Genomic DNA, 24,135 nt, shown 5'->3' with positions numbered 1-24,135 from the left:
GGTTCATGCCAGAGTCGGGGGCTCTGCAGAACTAAGCTGCAATCTCACTCCTACCTCCAAAGAAGCCACCACCCCAAACCTCTTCCCTCTGCATGTCGTGGAATGGGTGCGCCTCGGTTACAACGTTCCCATCCTCATCAAATTTGGAGTGTATGCTCCTCGAGTTCATCCAAACTACAAGGGTAAGAGTTATTCACATGTGTTCAATTACAGACTCCTTTCAGGAGACAAATGATAAACACACATGTGTCTTTCACAGCATGTGTTAACAAGCAATTCCCTTGAAGTAGAAAGATCATTCTTTGATGCATCTTTTTTTTCCCAGAGCTTCAGCAATTTAACTGCACAAAGACCCTAATGTAGCGCGTTGAAAACATGTCTCAGTAGTGGGAAGACGAGCTGACTCGGGAGCTCTCATCCTAGCAGTTTGCTTCTGAAAGGATTCATGGGACTGACCACCAACGGACAGATTTCTGTTATTATAGTTCTGTGGATTTTTAGTGAGGGGAAGCGTCCGCATGACGACATTTCTCTTGTACCTCGAGAAACAATCATGTGTCCTGTGTGGGCAAAGCTAGACATGAGGAGGTTTAGGTTGCACTGGCATTTATGAAGACTTGGGGAGGGGAAGTTTGAATGAAACAAAACTCCAAATAGGTAATCCACCCAAAGCACAATCCCTGTAATTACTGCTGCTGCTTAGTCTGTGTGTGTCCCGGCTGCAGTTGCAGCGCGCGGAGAAGGGGAAGGGCAAGAATGGATGTGTTTTAATGGAGGCAGTTAAAGGGGGGGGGGGGGTAGCTGAGCAAGAAGAAGGGGTGGGGGTACGAGTAATGCCGTGCATGGGGGGGATTAGGAGTGTAGGTGGGGGCTTGGTGGTCTGATGACAGTGCTTTATTAGTATGCTGAGGGGTGACCCAGTAAGGGGAGATTGTTGTGCTAGAAGGAGGATGGATGAAGCATTGGGAATAATGGGAGTTTTCTTGCTGGAGCCCTATAATCCTGTCATTGTTCTACCAGAGGACAAAAGACAAAGAGGGGTATCACAACCTCCCCTTGCTTTGCCAAAGCCAGCAGGACCCAAAATCCCATACTGTCCCAACTAGGTCACTGAAATGTACAGGAAAGCCCTCAGCATTTGCTGTGTGAGACCCTATTTTCTTTGACAGAGAATGAGCCTCTGATTCAGAAACACGTTTGCAGCATAACCGCATTTTAATGTTTACGGTCTGAACCACAAACTACAAGCTACCTCTGCCGAGCAATCGGGCTCCATATTGTAGGCCGTTAACCACGTCATTGTTTAGGGGCAGTCATCTGATGCACAAGCGGCCATAATGAAGTAAACAACATTGCAGAGATGTCGCTCAGAGTAGAAGACTGTTTTGGGTGTCCTAATATTTTTGTAATATTTATATCCCTTGTGTGTACTCGTCTGGTGTGGGCTTTGCCCCTGTCTGCCTCACATCCTCATATCTCCCCTCCCACTGGAGGCAGATGGCAGCATGTGAAGCGTGTCAGCGCTGTGGGTCTAATGTATTCTGCCCTCAAATTAAAATGTTGGGGGGAGATTTCCGATTTAACCTCAAGACAGTCAAGTAGGCAACCGTTTCCTGATCTTTGTCTTGGCTTGTCTGAGGTCTGGAACCAGACAGTAGCGATGAGGCTCGTACAGCTGTTAAGAGCCGGGGGATGGATTTACAACATAATGGCTGCTTCCAATAAAGCTAAGTAAGGTGTCAGACTCCAATATGCATTGCTAAATCTAAGCGCTTTCTTGTCCTTCCTTTGGTGGACTCATTGCATTGCAAATGGCGCAAAATAAAGTAGACTAAAATAAAACATTAAAAGCATTCCCAAAGGCTGTCTGTCCTTGGTCTGCTGCTTTATCTCAAGCTCACCGGCCATTTTTAGAAACCGAGAAGAAAGAATCAAAGCAAGCGATATCTTGGATGAATATTTTCAATCCATTAAAGCAACGGTTTTTGATACGATATCAGGTGTATTTGAGATTGCACTCTGTGTTTGAGAAGTGTCACGGCTCCCGAGCTGTGGTCTTCCGTCGACCTTTTTAGACTCGGTCTCTGAGAGCTTCTCTTATTAGGACCCCTCATCCCTCTTCCTCTCTGGGTCACACCCAGCTCGCCCTGCAGGGCTGAACATTAGTCAACTCGCCACAAAGAGGAAACAGCCGGATAAACTCTGACTGACACACTATTTTAGTCTGTTTGAATTTAATTTGTTGAGACAACATGTTGAAGTCTTGCGGTGTCAGGATGGTTTACTGTTGCAGCGTGAGATCAAATGTCTCCTGTCCGCTGAAGTAAATCAGTAGAGACTGTGAGCAGGGAAGTCCGACCTGAGGTTAGAACCACAAAGGGTGAACCCCCAGATCTCAGCAGGCGTTCATCACGCTCTCAGTGTGACCTCAGATCACTGGAGAGGTAAGGCCTGCACGTCACACACACACACACACACACACACACACACACACACACACACACACACACACACACACACACACACAACTTGAACTCCAAAACCTTTGAACAACTAGGCTTTTGCAATCATGCAACTATTTGCAAAAACAGCCCAGCTGAAAGGTGAACCTGATCACCTTCATCCGGCACCAACCAGTTTTTCCGCCATAACTAGTTCAGGATGATGTGTGGCAAACAACGACACAATGAAAGAAGGATGGATGGCTGCAGTCTGGGAATTTCTTCCTGGTTTAAAGCAGCAGGCCATCACAAAAGCTCAGTTACCTCATGCCTTAGGTGTGAGCATGACATCAGTGCTGTGCTGGCCAATCAATGTTGTTCCATGGAGTGGTCTCACTGACGTCACGATCTCCTTAGTTACCAGGTCGGTCGGCCATGTTGGAGTACATACAGATCCTCCATGGCGGCGAGTAAACAAGGAAGTGCGGCGAAAATACCATACTTTGAATCACTGGATAGTGCATCAAAGGTTCGCTACCTTGCCAAATTGAAGGTTATTGGTAACTTGGATCCTTATACGATGAGTGCAGATCGTTTCAGTGCCGATCCTACTTGTCTTCCATCGGTAAACTACGCCAACATCTACGCGTATCTCGTGAACACCCCGAGTCCTTACACGAAAGACGAGCTGGAGTGCTACAAAGGGCTCGACGCTTATAATCAGTTTGTCAGTGGATGGGTCCGAGACGTCAAAGCAACGGTCGTCGAGAATTCTCATCTCGTCATTGGAAGAGTAAATATATACAGATCTGGTCAGATATTTAGCAATATTCAATGTTTACTCAGCGCAAACAGACACGTGTGTTTGTTTACATTGTACGTGCATGTCATTGTGTGCGTGTGTGTAGGAATTCACTTTCAACTAACTCCTAACTTCATCCCCCCCCACACATATATATATATATACACATATATATATATACATGATACGACGTTAAACTCATATCAAGCAATGCTGAGGCTGCATCTATGTGTTTCGCCTGTTGTACACGCTCGACACGTCTCTGGCACCGACTGCTGTCACGGGCCGATGAAGCTTCGGTAACCTTCTCATGTCCATGTTTAATTTATATTTCCTTTATTAAATACTGTTCACAAACGAATTTGCAAATAAAATCACTGACCACTTATAAGGTGATCCGCACATACTCGAGTGTACCCCAAATTCGATTCCTTTATATCTCGAGAGATGCGCGACAGCCATTTCTGGCGACGTCGCTTGGATAGCTCCTTCGTGTAATTTCCTTGATGTGTAATAACCGCTGGCAAACCAAAGAATGATTTCTTGTCTCTATCAGCTCTGCTGCCACAACCAAAGACAGCACAAAAGTTCACCATGATCGATAGGTTCTGCGACTCAGCCGTGCATGCCAGTGGCTGTGTGTACTCCAACATGTACTCCAACATGGCCGACAGCTAAACTGTGACGTCACACGAGACCACTCCATTGTCTCTTCTGATCAATATATCTGCTACTTTAAGATGACTTATACATAGGTGAACGTGGGTTTAATCCACATTGCCCTCGATATTTTGAACAGTACGACAAGCTTGGTGTTCACGAATGAAGAAGATTCTTTTCGGAGACTCTAAACATTTTTCTGATGGTCAACTGAGTAACTAAAGCAAATTTTACTATTAATCATTAACATCAGCGTTATCTCTTACTGACCAGAAAACAAAGCTCAGAAAACCGTTCAAACGCCTCTCGTAATCTCAGTGGGCCAAATTCCATATTTTAGAATACTTTGCTCCCCGACCTTGTCCGAGAAGCGCGAATGTCTGCGGCAAGTCGAGCGGCCGCTGTAGCGACATTTCGGCACGTGAGCTGTGTGTGTGCGCCCTCGCTGGTGAAGGGGTGGACAAAGCTGGACGGAGCGTGAGGGACAGAGTCAACTGTAATCTGTCTCACAACAAAGAGCTATTCATAAGAGGGTTAAACTGATTAGGGAGACGGGAGGATTGAAGAGAGAAATTTGGGGGAGTGGGAGGGGTGAGCTGTCAGATGCAGGGGGCCGGTCCCAGACTTATGATTGTATTCAAATCAAAACACATCCCACAATGCACCTCCGCTCGGCTCTCTTATGCACATCCGGATGGACAAAGAAAAGCAGCAATGATGCTTCTCCAAACAGAGTAATCTGTCTTCCTCCATCGTCAGCCGCACGATTGTATCGCGTTCACTATACGCCATGTATTACAATGTCAGTAAGCACCAGTGGGAACCCCCAATACAGAAATCACACACTGATTTTATTACTTTGGAACAATACAACTCGTGTCCTGGAGCTTAAGTTGTCACAAAATCAAGAAAATACAATATAGACGCAACGAAAGTGCTGTAAATCTTAAATGTAACCAAGAATGAACAAGAGTGGGTAAAATGTATGTGGTGTAAAGTGTCCTCGGCTCCGTTGTATTGCAGTGGTTTCACTTCGCCTCATCAATCTTGTCTGAAGAAAGAATAGGAGATCAGAAACCGTGACATGAGGCCAGCGGCACAACTCTGAAAGCCGAGTTATTCCTAACCTGCAGCCCGCTGGGCGTGAACCTGACTCTCGCCGATATGAAGACGTTGCATCTTAGAAGTTTAGTGTTTCCATTGTCTACCCGTGGCTTCACTGAAGCCCAACCTGTTGGAAACAAGGGCTCCTTTTAAGGTAGACTGGAGCTGTCATGTGATAGCTGCTGGAGGAAGAACCGTGAGGAGGAGGAAGAGGGGGGTGGACGGACGGACACGCGAAAGGAGCAGCAGCTATTGTTTCAACCCTTCTCCCCGTCCACCATAGAGCCGAATGATGTTTGTCTCTCGAGGAGGACTTGTGGACATTGTGCGAATGTAGAACCAGGGGGAGTGATGAATGTGTCTGCCGGGGAGTTTCGGAGCACAAAGGTCAGAAAGATCAAGCTCTCATAGGCTGTCGGTGGATTATCGACGCACACAATACGAGTAACCTCTCCGTAACCTCTCGGGCTGAAAAACAGGGGTTGGGTTTTTACTGTTATGGTTGATCGTTTCTCGTCTCTCGTGTTGTTGTTGTTATTGCAGCATATTTGTATTGTGCATCTGCACATCGGAGATAAAAGCAACCCTTTTGTTTGTCACACCCTCAGGGCGGAGCACCTGCTGAGTGCCAATTTGAGATTTTAGTTCACGTCCAACGATGCAACATTCAAATGTAGATAAAGCAACATTTGTCACACAGCGTCGGCCTTTTGTCTGTCCCCCAGCTGAAAGGAAAACACTCTCATTCATTTATCCCTCTCTTCCTTTTCTGCCTCTTGGATGTGACACACAGATTCTTTTCCCCCACTTGTAATTTTTCAAATCTCTGTCAGTAGAGCTCGACCCGCGTTTGTCCCGACTGTGTTTCTACAGCAACTGAATTCAAATCTAAACCTACAGCCCGGGCTTTTCTTGGTCTCATTGCTATGGTAACCTGAGAGAATGGGGGGGGGGGTGGGTCTGCCGTCTCTTTGTAGTGACGGACAAGAGGGAGGCTACGGGAAAGGGTTAAGTGTTCGACAGCGAAACCAGAATTCCCCCGTGGAGACCCAGGGGGCAGGGCGCTCACCACATTTTGAAAATCAACATGTAGACCCACCCACGTGCTTCTGAACCCGCAAAAATCAGTGCAGCGGGTCGGAGGGATTTCCATAGGCTGCGTTTCAGTCATGTCACCCAGTATAACATGGGGTGCGATTAGCCACGGTGATCTTAAGTATCCCATAATATATAGCCACAAAGGGATTCTGTATGTGTGATTTCTTTTTTTCCTTTTGCACGTGAAAGTGTTTTTCCTCTCGCCAGTTAATTCCGTGACCGAACTGCAAAAGGTTTGTGCGGGAAATGGGCGAAGCAGGGCGGATCCCTCGCGGAGAGATAAAGGGAAAATACCTAAAGTTATCCACACACCTGTTATCATCTGCCTGCACATTTCCTCTCTCCCCTCGCCCTGCCCAGTTGTTTGAAAGATGCTGACTGAAAGGAGAGCCACTCATTTTATGGCGCCTCTGAATGCCCATCAAACGCTGGAGGTCAGTCAAACATTAAACCTAACTATGAAGCACAGCAACAGCCCCAGGCAGGAATGCAGGGTTAATTGTTAGCCTTTTGTCTGCCTTTACTCTCGGTGTGTGTTTCGCCCTGTCTTAAGGCCACGAATGGAGTTGAATGAATTTCATAGCTTTGAGGCTCCAGACACTGCTGTCTGGGGGGACAGAGGTGTGAATGGCGAGGATATTGTATTTCTCGTGATATTGGTGCTTCAGGGTTAATGGACATTCAAGAGCTCTCTGCTCTTATATACAGTACGTCTACCGGGGGAGAATCTACAGATCAAGTGAAGAGATTTTTTGTTTCTATTTACGAGTTCATAAGAGGATCGAATGTGTCAGACACTTCCTTTATCATTTAAGCAGTATGCTGCAATGTGACGTGGCTGCAATATGACGAGATGCCGGAAGCGTCTCACACATTCCCCTGTTTACTTTCAAATGGCTCAGTTGGCACAGTTCATTGAGAGACAGAATAAAGGGGAGGGGGGGGGGGTGTAACTTCAGTACCCTGAAAACCAGGCTGCAGTCACCAGGCAACCAGCAGATCAAGTTTCAAAGCATGACAAGGAGTTGTAAGAAGTACAGAGAAGTGTGTGTGTGTGTGTGTGTGTGTGTGTGTGTGTGTGTGTGTGTGTGTGTGTGTGTGTGTGTGTGTGTGTGTGTGTGTGTGTCCGTGTCCGCGCGCGCGAAGGATCAATCTGTGTGTTTCAGGGTGTTCCAGGCGAGTTCAGAGTGTGACTCTGTCAGGATCCACATTGTTTACCTCAGTTATTGATGATCAAAAACAAGCAACTTTTCTGTATTCCTGGCATACTCATCCTAACTCTCCACTCCAATCCAAACCCGAAATGACACGACACCAGCTTCATCTGTCATTTTGCAAAACATGACAATCATCACTCGAGTGATTCATGTGTTGGCACTTCAATGTAAGGCCCACCGACTTCCCATCCCCTGAAAGTCACATTTAGTCAGCCACCTCCCCTTATTTTCATGAATCGTAATCGCGCGGATGCTCGTTTGTGACAAACATTGGAACTACAGTTGATGTTCACACTGTCCGTGAATTTGTCTGCCAGCATAAAGTATGTGGCCTTTGTGACACTGGATGCCTGTGTCCTCTGCATGGTAAGCCCTCTTCCTGCATGTGCTGACTCTGCCTGTCTGGCTGTGTGTGTGTGAGTACTGACCCTCTCTCTCTCTCTCTCTCACCCATTCCTCTTTGCCCTCCCACCCTCACCCCTCCTCCCACAGGCCGTGTGTCTCTGACCCGCGGTGCTTCTCTGCTGGTGGATCGGCTGACCCTGGAGGACGAGGGCTGGTTCGAATGTCGCATTCTGCTCCTGGACAGCAAAAAAGACGACTTTAGAAACGGCACATGGACCTTCCTCTCCATCACAGGTGCAGCACTGCAGGGTTGTAGGGACTCGGGGAGCAGCTTCTTTAACTGCTCATCACCGGCACTGTTCGTGTTTAGAACAGCCACAGCATGGAGCCTGGCTGAGGCTCTTAAGGAGCTGGCAAGCTGAAGTGTTACAGCAGCGTATCAGGGCGTTCGGTGTGACGTTCTGTGCACACAGTGATCATATCTTGTGTTTGCTTAGGCTGCTCTGAGCTGATGTCAGCGTAGGAGTTATTCATAAGAGTAACAGGACCAGGACAGCGTATATATGGCTTGTGGGGGCTAAAGATTAAGGTTAGATGCTTAAATCAGAGTGTTTTTTACCCACTTACTCCTACTCTCTGTCTCTCTCTCACACACACACTCTCACACATGGTTGTCCCACAATAGAGTTCCATTGAGAGTGTGAGGTCGGGATTTGATATGATTGTACTACGGTGAATGAAAGGCCTGCATGTGCTGCATCAGGTTGCAGATGAACACTGGACACCTTTGTACATAATAGTATTACATCAGTGCATGTATTGAGTACCACATGATTACATGTTGCCAAAGAATACGTTCAGCAGTAACAAAACTAAACGTAACACAGAGCCTTGTACGTAGATGATGGTATATTTTACCCAGGTCCCTTTCCAATTAAATAAATGCATATAATTAAAAAAGGGAGTTCAAAATCCATAAATCACGTTCCTGAACAGATTAAATAACGTTACATCCAAGTACACCCACCAACTGCCCGTCTCCACACAGAGGACATAAACCTGCTCACAGGGTCGAGGGGTCATCGAGATAAACCAGATCTCCAACGCATCTAACCAAGCAGGCGTTACCTATCGCACCACAGCTATTTAAGTTTCCCTTTTAGGGCATTTATTGAGAAGTCGTCCACCTTGAAGAACATGCCGTGGTCGACTGTTGATGTCTGCATTTAGTCTTCCATGTCCCAACTGAATACGTAATTAGAAATATTTAATCTGTGCCGTCGTTGTTCCAGCTCCGCCTGTGTTCATCAAGACGCCACCAACTTTCGTCGAGGTTCTGCTCGGAGACTTGCTGACTCTCAGCTGTGGAGCCCATGGCAACCCTCGGCCAACTGTCGTCTGGCATAAAGATGAGAGCCGAATAGAGAAACATGAAAAAATCAAAGTGAGCTGGATTAACAGATGGCATTTGCTGTATTCTGATTAAATGCTTTATAATTGGCATTTTCTGTAGGAGTCGTAGCTTTGACTGCTTTGTTATCTTCTCCGTGGCAGCCTCGTAATCTACCTCTTGACTTTTCTCTTCTGTCGTCTTACTCTAGGTGCTCAATGGTACCTTGTCTATGGCTTCTGTCACAAGAAATATTTCAGGAGTGTACAAATGTCATGTGTCCAACTCGGAGGGGAACCTCACCCACTATACGCAGCTGCAGATCAAAGGTCAGTGTCGAGCTGTCAATCATCAGGGAAAGACAGAATTCCTGTAGAATTGTGGCAGTGTATGGTTGATTGCGTGCAGCGTAATGTCTCAGGGAGACGTCAATTATTGTTTCAATGTATGTTTTAAATCTCCTTTACTTTTTACGACTGAATTTTATTTCTTACACTGTTTCTTTAATTGTTTTTAAATCTCCTTTTCTTTTGCCTTATGTTTTGATGCTTTTAATGGTTTTATGTGAAGCACTTTGAATTACCTTGTTGTTGAAATGTGCGATACAAATAAACTTGCCTTGCCTTGCCTTGCCTCATGTCCAGCACAAGCTTGATCTTTGTCTGTGCTACAAACCCAGTGAACAGGTTGACGATCATGGTTGCAGAGTCCATACTGCCACCTACAGTCCATCCCCTGCTGTCGCGTTGATTCAAGGCCTTCCAACACTCGCCATAGATCTCTCTGATCTACGTCACGACCGACTGCATCACTATACAAACACAATCTTAACATTCGGCCGTGATGTGTTTTCTTCCAACTTGTCAAAAGGACCTCCAATCATCATCATCTCCCCAGAGGACACCACTCTCAACATGTCCCAGGATGCAGTTCTGCAGTGTCAGGCCGACGCCTACCCTTCTAACCTCACCTACGATTGGCTGAAACAAGGACAGAATGTTTACCATATTGAGTGAGAACATGTCTTTCTATATAATGTATTCGTGAACCCATACTTTGTATTTGTTGAATGTTAAATATAGGTAACGTGACATCATCAATCACAGTATCCTCATGTACTTAATTGAAATACTGGGTAGACTATTTAAAGGAAGCCTTTTAAGTATACACAATGGATCAATGGGGCACGTTTCTGAAGCATGCTGCTAATGCAATCGGCTCTAATTAGATTATGAATCTAATACCGTCGTGTCGTGTGGTCATGAGCACGCTATACACTTTTAAAAAAGGAGATTCCGGTTCAGATCATCGTGATATGTCCTTAAATGACCTCAAACATTTAATGTATACAATTCATCTTCATCATAGTGAAATTAGTTTTCTTGTCAATGGGATCACTTCTTAAATCGCACCATGTGTTGTATCTTTTGCCTTTAGGTCGCTTAAGTCCAGAGTGAAGGTTTTGGTGGATGGAACACTTCTTATCCCTAATCTCATTCCAGAGGATGCTGGCAACTATACCTGTATCCCAACTAATGGGTTACTCACCCCGCCCTCGGCCTCTGCACACCTCAAAGTGAAACGTAAGGGTTTAGTCAGCTACGAGAGTGTGCGGCTCCATATACACATTCATCTTTATAACCCTGCATGCCCAACTTTTTGTGATTGATTCCTCTTCTTCCGTCACAGACCCTGCACGTGTGGGCCGAATGTCCCGGGAAACGTACTTGCCTTCAGGCATGGAGGGGGTCATTATCTGCCCCATTCAGGCTGATCCTCCTGTGCTGTATGTCAACTGGACCAAAGACGGGAACAATTTGAATCTTGACAAAGTAAGAAATGCAATGCGTCACAAATTGCACACATTCCTCGTAAATCACTTCGCATCACTTCTCACTCGTTTGATCTTTCCAGCTCCCAGGTTGGATAGTGAACTCCGAGGGCTCCGTTTTTATAGCAACAGCCAATGACAACGCTGTAGGCATGTACACATGTACGGCCTATAACAGTTACGGCACCATGGGGCAGTCTGAACCCACCACAGTCATTTTGCAGGTGAGGCTGGTGAAAACCCTTTCCTGTTAGTGGACACAGTTCTACATGGGCGGAAGTAAAAAAAAGGCTCTCCGTCTCCCCTCCAGGACCCGCCATCATTCCGAGTGCATCCTCGGCTGGAGTATCTCCAGGAGGTGGGCAGAGACTTGATCATCCCCTGTGAAGCCATCGGAGACCCCGCTCCAAACATAACTTGGAGCAAGGTACAGAAAATGTTCTACTCTGATATTTATCGGGACTGCACAAAGTCTTAGACATGTCTTATTTTGACCCGTTGCTGTCCGTCTTCACAGATTGGCCCTACTCCTCGCTCTCTGTACACTGTGTTGGCCAACGGCTCCCTCCTGCTGCAGCCGCTCAGTAAAGATCACCAGGGGGGCTGGGAGTGCTTGGCCACAAACCGCGTAGCGACTGTCAGTGCAGGCACTGTGGTCATGGTGCTGGGTGAGTGGGCCCACCATTATTCAAGCAAACCATTGTGTTGATATGGGACACATCCACGCGTATTGTCAACAGATCAAACTTACAGAAGTGTTTTTGTGTTCCTCAGGCACAAGTCCTCATGTTGTGTCCTCGGTGTCTGTCGTCACGGAGATGAACCAGGCCAATGTGTCCTGGGTGCCTGGCTTTGATGGTGGATACACCCAGAAGTTCACTGTATGGTCAGTAACATACAATACATGCTGTATGAAAAACAATCCTAACTGTTTTATGCTCTGTCTTTAAATTTTCTGTTTTTAATTTTTTCCAGGGTCAAGCAGGCGTCTCGAGGAAAACATGAATGGGCGTCTTTGCCTGTGCCGACATCCAAATACTACCTGCTGGTGACCGGGCTACTTGCTGGCACCGGCTATCAGTTCAGCGTCCTGCCTCAGAATAAACTCGGCTCTGGACCTTTCAGTGGAATTGTTTCTGTGCGGACTGAAGGTTCGTGCAAGTGAACATGTTCCGTTTGGAGTTTCCCCTCACTCTCTCTAATGCTGTTTTGTTTCGATCAGTTTGAACTTATATTGGGTCTTCTTATCAGCTGTGCCAACAGAAGCACCTACAGATGTCACCACTCTCCCATTCCTGGATCCGCCAATACTCCTGTCAGCCAACCAGACAGACCGAGGTGTTTTCCTCCAGTGGTGGCCTCCAGAGGCTCCATCCTCTCCACTGACGAGCTTTGTGCTGCAGGCCCGCAGGGATCAGGGCCAGTGGGTCATCCTCAGCAGCAACATCGGTGCCAATCAGAGTGAACTACTCGTACAAGGACTGTTAAGGGTACAGATCAGTTCATCTTTTACTTAGCATCTGTACTTTAAAAAGATCAATCCGTGTAGCCTCTGGATTTCTTGCTTTCACAACCTTGTTGCATGTAGATTTAATAGCTATTAGGCCAGAAATTGTGTTGTGATTAATCATAAACATTTTTGAACTCTCAAACTCTGACTAACTCTCAAACATACTAGTTTGTGTTTAATGAAACACCTTAACTGTCTCTCCTTCAGGACTCCAGCTATGATCTGAGGCTGATGTCTTGTAGCAACAAAGTTCTTAGTGAACCGAGTGAGTCTGTCAATGTATCCACCATAGGTAAGAGGCTTTGTGTTGATTACCAAGAGCATCACATGCATATTGAGTCAATGTTCCCGCATCCCACTTGCAACCACCTTCATTGACTCCGGCCTGATTACAGGGATGGAGATTTACCCCCTGCGCCCACGTTTCTTGGAGGTCATCCCTGAGCCCCTGTTGGCTGGTGTGTTAGGAGGCGTGTGCTTCCTGTTCGTGGCCATCGTCCTCTCGTTGGTGACAGCGTGCTACATGAGTCAAAGGAGACAGCGTCGGCACAGAAAGAGAAGACGAGGTAAAATGTTGGATTTTATTTGATCCAAAAAGTTGAATTATTGTCCACTTCTAAGTTTATGTTAAATACACTTTGTCATATTTGGACAGTTTCAACTGCGCTGCATTTTAATCCTTCCTTCACCTTCCTCTCTTAGATCTCCCATCTGCCCTCCAGAAGAGCTCATCCCCCGAGTAAGTGTCCTTACCAGTACAGCTCTACATGTTCACCGAACACTTTTGTTCCTCCATTTGTATTCAGAGTGTAACAGTCCATATGATGTAATTATTGCTTATTTCTGGCTCTGTTTTAGTAAAGCTGAAATGTCATTATAGCCGCCAGTAGACTGTGGTGAAACACGTTATACAGCCCAATATCACAAACGTTACTGTCTGTACAGCAGACGACATCCCCTGTCCTTTTCGACCATCGCTTCAGAAAAGGAAAGACTTCCCAAATTACCAGCAGCTATGCTGCCTGCCGTCTAACTTCATAACTTTAGTAAATTAGATATTTATTTTACTTGATGACAATTTGACTGAAACCAACAATGAAATAAAATGACTTTGCACCTTTTTTAATATTTTTTGTCTGAACCTGCAGTGCTTAAAGGTTTTGTTTTAAACAACTCTTGCCCATGTCTTTCTCAGAACTCGCTCACCTCCTCGCAGCCCAGACAGTGTCCTAAAGCTGAAGCTGTGTCCGCCGCTCCCCTTCTTCCCCACCTCCTCCTCCTCACAGTCCGATCGGTCGTCCTTTGATAAAGGCAGCCGTGGGGAATACCACGACCAGCGGAAACAACTCATATCCAACTCCTCTCCGCCGCCGCATTACACACTCTTTGAGAGTCACCTGGGCTCTCAGGATGCCTCACCATCTGCTCTGGAGTCCATCTCCAGAGGCCCAGATGGGCGCTTCATTATCCAACCGCTGCCAGAGGGTTCGAGTCCCTCCAATAAGAACATCTCCAGAATAGAAGTCCTGCAAAGTAACGGTGGGGCAAGTGGCTCAGGCAGCAACAGGACGTCACTCAGGGACTCCCCTAAGTCGAGCATCTTAAGCTCAGAGAAGGACAAGAGGAAGGATTCTCCTCTCACTGTGGACGTCCCAGAGCTGAGCAGACCTCCTTCCTCGCCCGGAAGAGTACGAGCCATGGCAAGAAACTTCTCCCGTCACGGCTGCTTCTACTCTGACGACGAACAAGGCTCAGAGGCTCTGTTGGAAAGAGCCAGCTTCTATTCAGACAACAGTGAGAAAAAACCCAGCGATTCTCTCAGGAGATATCACATGCCAGGCCACGCTGAAGATCTCTTCCCAAGTTTGGGGAGGAGAACAAAGCTGCTGGACAGAGACCAACACCATTCAGACTACCAGCCTCTGGAGAGTCAGCTGACCAACAACAGCACCCTGGTCTCACAGCTTGACAGCGAGCTGGAGATGGGTAGTATCAACAAGTGTGTCCAACTGGCAAAAGAGAGGGAAGAAATGGAGAGGGAGCTGGAGAGATATACAGCCGATCAAAGAAGTCGTGGGAGAGACGAGGGACAGTCTAGTAAGACAAAAAGCCCTCAAAGGGACACGCCCAATGCAGAGGAAGAGCCGATATGGAAGCCTCAAGATGTAACGATAAGACAGAAACACAGGCCCTCGGGTCAGACGAGTCGGGTATCTGACTATCGGAAGGCGTGCTACTTTGGGAACACCAGCAGTCCCTCGGACCAGCTCCCTACGTCTCGCATACAGTGGGACATCAGCCCGGTTACATCAGTCACCGGCCTCATTCCTGTGCAGAGCCCCCGGGAGACCACAGCGTCCAGATCACAGCATGCTCGCACATGTCGGGAAACCACAGAGGACTCTCTTGCTGTCGATTCGTCGCGCTCTCCAGTCACTCAGAACACCTCCCTCCCCATGCTGTCCCCTGACGTAAGCTCAGGAAGTCCCCCTGTTCTGTGTCTAGAAACGCCAGACAGAGTCAGGTCATTGAGTCCTCTGAGAGAGCCAGATAGATGCAGGATGTCCATGACTGAGCAGGGCTTAAGGGAAAAGATACAGGACGGAGGTGTTGCTTCAAGGACCAGACATTCATATGCAGGCACTCAGCCCTGGGCTTCCGCTGCCAGAGGGCCTTCGGTTGAGAGTGAGAGGCCTGAAAGTTCGGCCTCTGCGCCACATAATCAGCCGAAGAGAACTGCAAACTACTACACAGCCACGAGGGATCCCAGTCCATCTAGTTATCCTACCTTACCCTATGAACATCATGAAGTAGGGGCAAAGGCCAAAGAAAAAGACACTCGGGCCCGGGATGACCGACGGGGTTCAGGGTTTTACTCTGAGTTAGAGAGAGAGGGGGTGCGAACACGCTCCAGGAGAAGTGACAAATGTCTCTTCTCTGATAGTCCAAGCCCTGTTTCAACATTGACGCTTGTAGAAGAGGTGGATAGTGACCAGTCCCAATTTTCTGTCCCTGGAATGTCAGGGTCCTTCAAGGCTAAGCCTGCAGCTCCATCTCCCCAGATGTCCCCACTGCAGACAAGTGCCATTCTTGAATACCTGAGCCTTCCCGGTTTCATTGAAATGAGCGTGGATGAGCCGGTGGAAGAGGCTGCAGTCACAGACGCTGCTGGACGAAGTTCAGAACTAAAGCCAGAAAAGGCCCTGGTAGCGAAGCCCGATGTAGTTCCTAAAAACTGGGAGGTTCACGTTCAGGACAACCGGGTCACAAACTCGACCCACCATTCTGCAGAGGCCAGTGTTATTTCTGGTAAAAAACAAGGCCATAAACACTCCCTCCATGTGGAAGCTAGAGATTCCTCACATAGAGTAAGATTTCCAGATGAGACGACACCATCGTCACCTGGTCCAGAGAAAACGAGCAAGCAGCTCTATGATGAGAAAACACAAATTCGAGTTGGCAACAAAAGTACAGACAGACCTGAATCCAGACTTGGATCCAGGTCTGCTCACACCTTGGTCAGTGCAGCTAGAGGAATGGCAGATATAGTGTCACAACACTCACAGAGCTTTGTAGACAGCCGGCAGTCTTTATCAGAGCAAACCCAAAGACAAGCTTCTCAGGGCAGCCGGACGAATAACATTGCATCACGAATATGTCAAGCCCCTGCGCCATTTCTAAAGAAGTCCCTAAGCATCGGCCCTTGTAGGACACTCTCGGGTATGGGACAGCCTCGTCCTTTCCTCAAGAAATCCATCAGCTTAGGCTCACAGAGGTGGGAGCACTTTGAGAGCCCGAGGTCATATATTTCTGAGAAATGTTACCGGGACGAGTTCCCTCATCCAGATGTCAGGGTGAAATCCTACAGTTTGGGTCGCAGTCCGCCTTCTCTTCCCAGGCCAGCCCCCAGCTGGAGGGAGTATGTCCCGTTCAGACGCCCCAGCATGGGGAGCCTGGAGAGGCCTCAGCACGCACAAAGATCTTTAGCAAGTCCTTCCTACCTCACTCATTCCATGTACCCACCGAGAAGAACCTCAATGTCCCCGATGCTGGAACCCTCTGATCCCCGACGGCAGGCCACTGTTTTCCCAGAGTCCTCCAGGTGGTCTCCCTCGTATCAAGATACCATGAGGTCTGCCCCGCTTAAATATGTCCCCATGCCCTCTTCCATCCCTGTCCCCCAGTACCAACACTGGCCAGGATTCAGAGGGGAAAGCATGAGACCCATGGAGCCCAGCAGGGGCCCTCCGAGGTCCTACCTGCCCAGAGGCATCAGCTGGCCCTCACCTCACTATGCCCCCTTTCCACCCAGAGAGGCAGAAAGTTACAGACAGCCAGACAGGATGATGAGGAGGGGAGGGGAGACGGAGATGAGGGAGGTCAGAGAGACCAGGGAGGGAGGGAGGACCAGTTATGCCAGTCAGAGCAGCGGTAGAGGCAGCGCCGGCCTCTTCCGACAGTCCCTGTCCATCACTCCCACACTGCTCAGCTCCCCCGAAACCACGGAGGAGAGCGAGCGGCACAGAGCTGAGATGGAGCTGCCTGAGAGGAGAGCGAAAAGGTGAAACACCACCACACCTGGGAAATAACAACAAACTCACTGGAAGTGTCTTCCTGGCAGAGGGATTTATTTATGTTGCCAAAATAACATTAATTCTGTTGTTTTTTTTGTTTCTTGTTTGTGATGACCGTTACCTGACCACTTGTTTTGTGTATCTCATTAGAAGGAACACATCAGTAGATGAGAGTTATGAGTGGGACTCAGCTGATGCATGCGTGGACTCGGAGGTCCTGGAGGCCATGAGGTTTGATCAGTCACAAATGGGTTTTCGGAGAGGCAGGTCGGAGCTCAGATATGATCAAGCCGGTGGCCTCCGGGACCAGCGGCAGAAAGGTGATGATTTATTCTCCTCTTCCTCGTTGTGTGTGTGTGTGTGTGATGTTACTGATGTCGCATGTGTCATTGTGAGTGTAATGCTTGATGTGATGGTGCTGCACGTGTTCACCCTTTGTGCTGTGATTATTGTGAGCTTGTCCCATGACATTGCCCATCCATGCATTCCCTCTCCCTGATGCCGTCCCCAGGCCCGTGTCCCTCAGTCAGCCCGCCAGTTTCCAACCCACCTCGCTGCCAGTACAGCCGCTCCCTAAGTGAGGCGCGCTTCAACGCTCTCCGCCAGGAGTACCAAGAGTACAGGCAGACTCTGCAATCCATCTGTTCCCGTGAGCCCTGCCGCAATTCAGACTCTGACTCCGGCTCAGCGCTGCTCTAGCAGCTTAACTCGGTCCGTTATTCTGCCTGCCCTCTCACCTCTCACCTCTTTTTTTATTCTCCACCTCTCACTGCTCACCTGCCTGCATCCTTTTCTTGCCTGCTACTGTATCATCCATGTGCAGTGAATTTGTGCATGGCAAAATCTATGCTGCTCGCAATTTATGGCTCAAATGTTTTACGGCTGTCCTTTCCGAGGACTGTTCTAATGATGTCGTCTCTGTCATTGTCTTTCACAGGTATATCTAAGACAGATGCCAGAAGGCAGATTGAATGAACAGACGACGGCCCTGTGGTACTGGACTCTGTCACACATCACTTGAGCGTTCTAACGTGAGAAAACTAATTGTTCAAAGTGTTCTGTCATCTGTAATATGGCATACAGCACCATAAGATGAGAAGGGATTATTTATTTTTCTGACAAGCTCGTGCAACTGTATTCTGGGATTTCTTTCTTCTTTTTTTTTTTTTTTAAACCTTGACAATCAGGCACACAGGGCCCCTTTGAGAAATGAACTGCTCCCCATTGACTGAGATAAGAAAATAGCTGCTCTATAAAAGCAGCAGCATGCTACATAATCAAGGTTGTATTTCAAGTTCATGTCTATCGCATCAAAGACCTCGACTATGACGACTATGTGGGTTTGTTTCCAAGATAACATCTGCTCGTGCAAATGGCTGGATCTGTAATGTTGCCATTCAAACATCTCCCTCTGACTATGACAAAAGAAATGATATAATAGTTCTCAAAAAATCACATGATTAGGCAACTCTGATTGTTTTGTACTTTGGTACAGAATCTTGGAGCAGTTTGCGATATCTAACTTACAGACAATAATTGACTGTACTTAAAAGAAAAACTCTGCTTTTGATTTGCCACTGTGGTTTTCCTGTTGGTTCCCTGAACTCATTTCCTGTTCGATACATATTATATATTAACGTTCACCTGTTGAGACTTTATAAATGAAATCACTTCAAATAGCCTCACTAGTATTTGTTCCAGATGTACAAATGTTTATATGTACCCCGATGTGAATGAACCCTGCTGTATTGTATATTCCACTTCATCGTTTCATCGGATGACAAAATGCTACTTTACTGCCCCTGAATTGGTCTAAGCGTGCCTCTGTGATTAAATTACGGCTATGTTTTTTTGCCTTACTTTTGTTAATGTCACAAGCGCCCACTACTTGATTGACCACGTAAGGTTTGAGCTGACGAGTTCAAATCAAAAGATTCAAAATGATTGAAAAGTTGTTCGTTTTTTCCACGAGTTTTGCTCACGAGTCTGTCTGTATATTTATGAAGGTGAGTTATGATATGCAACGATGTTTACAATTCACTTCATTGATGTGAAGGCAACACTGTGAATATTTTCATCGACTTCTGATTCTGCATTTGAATTGCTGTGAAGTCGAATGAATTTTGTGCCCATTAACCCGCTCTTCTGTTTTGTTATTAACTGAAAAAAGCTGTTTTTATTACGTCACCTCACAAACAAGAGGTTTTAAGAATATATTTGTAGCTAAGATTCAAAATGTGTACGATATTTAAACCAGAGTCTTCATATGGAGTGAGTATGCATTTACGATGATGGTTTTGGAAGTTTTGTACAAACTAGACATTTTTATATCTCACCACCTGGTTGTTTTTGTCATTTTTTATATGTTTGTACTGAATAAATTGTTTTATTCTGAATGCGCCAGAATGAAAGAATGTGTTGATTTTGTTTTTTGACAATAAGCATATAACAATGAACGCAGTTACTCGTTAACTTATTCCAGAGCAGGGCCACACCTGTAATCACCTGTCAAGCCTACTTAAATCTGGTTAACTAATCCTCTCCCTTTGTCTCAGGTTACTCAACCCACCCTCACTTCCCCTTTCCCATGCATTTACCTTCCTTCCTTAAATGTCTGACCTGATGGTGGTGCTAAATGAAAAGTCAGGGGATTACAATTCATCTTGAATGGAGCATAAATGTCGACCAAATGTCCTGACAAAGTGTCCATTAGTTGTCAAAACATTCCACTAAAAGACAAAACTGTCGAGCTGTAGAAAAGTCTGGCGATCACATTTCAACATACTGTAAATCTGGAGACAGCGAGTCACAGGTGTCTCACCTCGTCTCTCAGCAACAAACATTGCCAGTAATTGTAATAATCCACACTATTACTGTTTATTTGTACGGTGTAGATTTTGCTGTGCAGCAGGAAAAGTGCAGGTGCCACTGAGACAGATACTTAAGTTAATGCATCAAGCAGATCTATGAACAAAACACACAGACATGCAGTGAGCTAAGTTCAACTGTTTACTGCTTTTTCAATCAAAGCAGTTATTTAACACTAATGACTTCAGCTGACAGCACATGCTAAGGTCTGCTGAGGTTTAAATTCAGTACAGTCTGTGTGATAATGAATTTGTATCTCTGCATGGTGATATGTTCAAGCAATGTGTGAAATCCTGATACTCACTATACTCCCTCATGGACATCGGTCCCATCCCACCAGCCACATCCAGAGAAAACCTGGATTACATTGTGATTCACAAATCACAATCATGCCCACACTAGTCATTCAACTCTTTTCATTGGCCACATATTGGTGCGGTTCACTTACCACTGCAATATTGGTATTTCCCCAGTTGCCATAGTCACCCTGGTGAACAAAGCAGGCGGGCTGGCGAGAGAAAACAGCCAGTGTTTGTTTTGACAGCAAAGTCCTGGATGCCAGCATGATTTAGCCTCAATCTTACTGCGTCAGGAGGAAAATGTAAAAGTTTGCCACAGAGCCTGAAGACTTTGAATGGTAGTAAAATGTACCTTGCTGTGCTTGTATATATACCTCCAGAGAGGGACCAGGTGACGTTACCACGTAAGCTCAATTATCTGAGAACAGCATTTTGCTTCTTTGCCTTGACTATTCCCCTGCTCAACACCTTTCCTGTACCTTGTTTATTCACCTGATTAACTTAAGTCATTTGACCACTGAGTGATTCTTGAGCTCAGACTATTCAAAACATGAAGTGCTTTAATCCCTGAAATATCTTGACCCATTTAGAAGGTAACTCTTAGCATGGTACTTAGATGGAGAAACCTGCAGAAATAAATGCAAACTATGTTATTGATAGTTCTACATTTTGGAGCAGTTGACTGGTATCTTTTACACAACACTCTGCATCCATGTGCCATTTCTTGAAAATGCTGGTTGGTGTATTTGAATAAGGTAGGAGTGGATGTGATGCCTGGACATAGTACAAGGCATACTGTATGCCCTTTAAAGTCCATCAGGTTGTAAGGCTCTTACTCGCCGTAATGCCATGGTCCATCTGCGATGTCCAGACAGTAAACCCTGAAATACCCTGGTCAGACGGAAATGTCAAAGTCAATATCCTGTTCGATCAAATCTACAGCTCTCACCTCTGGGCTGCATTTGGTGACGGAGTTCTAATTAGTGAAGCGTGTGTACAAATGACAAACATGAGGCAAAAATATGGCATTAATCTTTATTATGACCATAATATTTTTATGTAGAAACAATCAATATGTACATACTGGTGATGAAAGCATATGACAATTTGAGAAACAAAATGCAGAAATGGAGTAAACAGAACAATATACAACCAACTAGTCACCACATCAAGCACAATTTTAAGCCTCAGCTGGCTGCGAGATGTTCTCATACGATTCTGCCTGAAGATTTAAAATTTGCACACGAAGGAACTCATGCATAAAACAAACGGACAGAAACGGTCACATATGGTAATCACAAAGTACAAATAAGGTTTCTTTTTCAAAATCAAAGACAAGAAACATGACACGACCAACTTTTGCAGTGAGGTTCCTGTTACCAAATGTCTCTTATTGTGAAACATTCAGACATGTTTCTCAATTTCTCCGTAGCTGTGAGCGCTCAAACACACACTACATGCCAAGATCCTTTTTAAAACACCACAAAGATGGGCCACATTGGGACAATTTTCTTATTTCAAGTAAAGATGTGATTAACTGAGACTAAACCAGTAACGGGTGTCTACCAAGCAAAAGAAAAGAAAGAAAAGAAAGTAAGTCTGCACAGACCACTAAATAATAAATAATCAGGTGCATTTGATAATTTATATGAAAGAAATGTCGAAAAAAAATCTTAAGTGTATTTCTGCATCAGGAAAATAAAATCATGCACACGGCAAGCATATCAAAAATAAAAACAATGATGCTTAAGAAAGCTCCATTGAAAATCCAACCGACAGCAATACAACTGCTGCCGTCAGCCTCGTTACTGTAATTGGCACTAATCATCAATTAATTATGATGATCCATGTTGATCACTCCTTGCCGATTAGCTTGCTTTACATGTAAGAACCAATTCCTAAAATCCATTTACATGCAGATCACTAACAACTTCAGTGGTGAAAGTAAGAATCGTCTCCCAAATGTCTGCCACCACAAAAGAAAGCGTTCATGCACCCAAGCACTGTCCAGTCAAGGAGTTTGTGCACCAACTGTGCACGCTGTGTTCATTATGGAGAGTATTTGCAAAGATATCCATTTGATAAGAGTGGGGTTTGCTCATCGAGCCAATAGCCGTGCTGAGAAAGAAGCGAGGGTTAACAAGGCCAGTCTGGCCGGCATTAGGGCGTATAGGCAGGCGGTGGCTGAAACTGATTGGCAATGTCATAGTCAGCGGGAAAAGTTTCACTGCTGTCCTCCATCTCCGAGAGCAGCACTAAGGCCTGCTCCTCCTCCTCGGTGGGGTAATGGCGCAGCAGGTTCGCGGCTGTGGCGAGGATAGAGGCTCCGCCTGCGCCTGCCACCAGGTAGAAACTGATGGCAAAAGTGACGTATATGAGAGAGCCGTGGTACTTTTTGTGTTGCTGCTGTAGAGACAGGATGAGCTCCGAGGCCCAGTAGCAGAAGCCTATGACGGTGGCACACTGCAACACTGATGAGAGACAAACAAAACAGTTAGGTAGCCAAATGTGACAAACTGACTTTTCTAAATGAAAAGAAGGGATCTGAAAAGAGCCCCAGTGTGAAAGATCAATCAATACCTGTGAGAATATGAGCAAATGCATATCTGCGTGTGATCTTTAGGGCAGGGTGTTTGGGTCCAAACACATCCAAGAGGAAAGCAATCAGACTGCACAGGATGCCCAGGAAACAGAAGGCAGCAATCACCCTCATCAGCAAGATGGTCTGTGGATTCACACAGTAATCTGGAGGACACAGGGACATTACAAGTGAGATACCAGACTCATATACATCATCTGCAGGTTTTATTGCACTAGTGCTGGTCCTCACCGTCCAGAAGCTTGGGGTCAATGTACCCCAAGACATCTGCCACCCCCAGCTCTTGTCTCGGACAGGTGCCTCCATGAACCCGGAGCCAGGCCGGTTCTGCGAGCGCTGTGCACAGCGCTGTGATGGACAGAGCTCCCGGCAGAGCTGACACCAGGCTCCGCTCCGGCTGCTTGGGCAGCGAGGTGCCCCCTCTCCTCCTCCGGCCTCCGGGGACAGCAGAACCCGGCGGGGCATACATGGTCCTTCAATCTCCCTTTAGATCGCTGTATTGTCGGTTTCCTGTTATTTACTGAAACGCACCAAACGATCCGTTGGTAAGGTCGGCCAATAAAACAGAAAATAAAACAGTTAGCCGGTACAGCTAACGCGTTACCTGAGCGATGAACGGAAGACAGCGGTCCGGGTGCTTTGTTCACTTCCGTATCTAATGTTTCCAAACGACGCGTGAACTTAAAACTAGCTGCTTGATACAAACAGGATAAAGTATTTAACTCACCGGCAGACAATGGTCTGATGGCCTTTAGGCCTGTTAGCTCTGCCGTTAGCGTGCGAAGCTCACTCACGTCTAACGACAAATGTCATAAAAAATAAACTTAATGGTAACAAACCAGATGAACGACAACCTATCAACTAATCTAGCAAACTATTCTGATGAAAAAACGGCCACCTATTCGATACAGAAAACAAAGACAAAACAAAAGGCAGCTTACACTGGCTTCCTGTAAAGTATTAACTTCCTTGTTCACACCATTCTTCTTCGTTGCTTCAATAGACTGCAGTCTAAGCGCGAGAGGCGACCAGTGCTCCCACCTACTGATTATACAGCTAAACAACAGCCTTAAGTGCGCTATTCTACATTATAAACCTTATATATGTATTGCAATTATGTGAAAGAATTCTATTTTATAAGGCACATACTTAAAGGTGGAAGGAATGAGTGCTTTTTGATGGGATAGCTCCACCGTGTGGTCATTTATAAAATGTACAACTTTGCTGTTAAAAATATAAACATACAAAAATATCATAGTATAGTATGCCATGGAAAATAATAATGTACAATGTCATTATAAATGTAGTAAAATATTATAGTATAATACGCCATCAAAATATAGTTAAAATATCATAGTAGCTATATAGTATGGCACAAAATATCACATTATTTCATA

General features: G+C 46.0%; 1 protein-coding gene across 3 annotated transcripts; it reads right to left on the bottom strand.

Moving 5' to 3' along the window:
• Nucleotides 1–21,160: 21,160 nt before the first annotated feature.
• Nucleotides 21,161–23,717, bottom strand: tmem127 (transmembrane protein 127). Of its 3 annotated transcripts, none has more exons than XM_079269467.1 (4): nt 23,680–23,717; nt 22,970–23,258; nt 22,720–22,884; nt 21,161–22,610 (listed from the first exon to the last, which is right to left on the bottom strand). In XM_079269467.1, the coding sequence occupies exons 2-4, from the start codon at nt 23,205–23,207 to the stop codon at nt 22,300–22,302; spliced, it is 714 nt and encodes a 237-aa protein (XP_079125593.1). In that variant the 5' UTR covers nt 23,208–23,258; nt 23,680–23,717; the 3' UTR covers nt 21,161–22,299. The 3 variants fall into 3 exon arrangements, with proteins under 3 accessions (XP_079125593.1, XP_079125591.1, XP_079125592.1); XM_079269465.1 differs by having other exon boundaries at nt 23,343–23,707; XM_079269466.1 differs by having other exon boundaries at nt 23,466–23,707.
• Nucleotides 23,718–24,135: the final 418 nt, after the last annotated feature.

This window comes from Melanostigma gelatinosum (assembly GCF_949748355.1).
Source record: "Melanostigma gelatinosum genome assembly, chromosome: 6".
NCBI classification, from domain to species: Eukaryota; Metazoa; Chordata; class Actinopteri; order Perciformes; family Zoarcidae; genus Melanostigma; species Melanostigma gelatinosum.
This window is presented reverse-complemented; position numbering and strand designations above follow the sequence as displayed.

Coding starts and splice junctions, on each gene's coding strand:
- tmem127 (XM_079269467.1), bottom strand. CDS start 23,207: ATGTATGCCCCGCCGGGTTCTGCTGTCCCCGGAGGCCGGAGGAGGAGA. Junction 22,885..22,969: donor TGACCCCAAGCTTCTGGACG/GTGAGGACCAGC, acceptor TGTGTCCTCCAG/ATTACTGTGTGAATCCACAG. Junction 22,611..22,719: donor ATTTGCTCATATTCTCACAG/GTATTGATTGAT, acceptor GTCTCTCATCAG/TGTTGCAGTGTGCCACCGTC.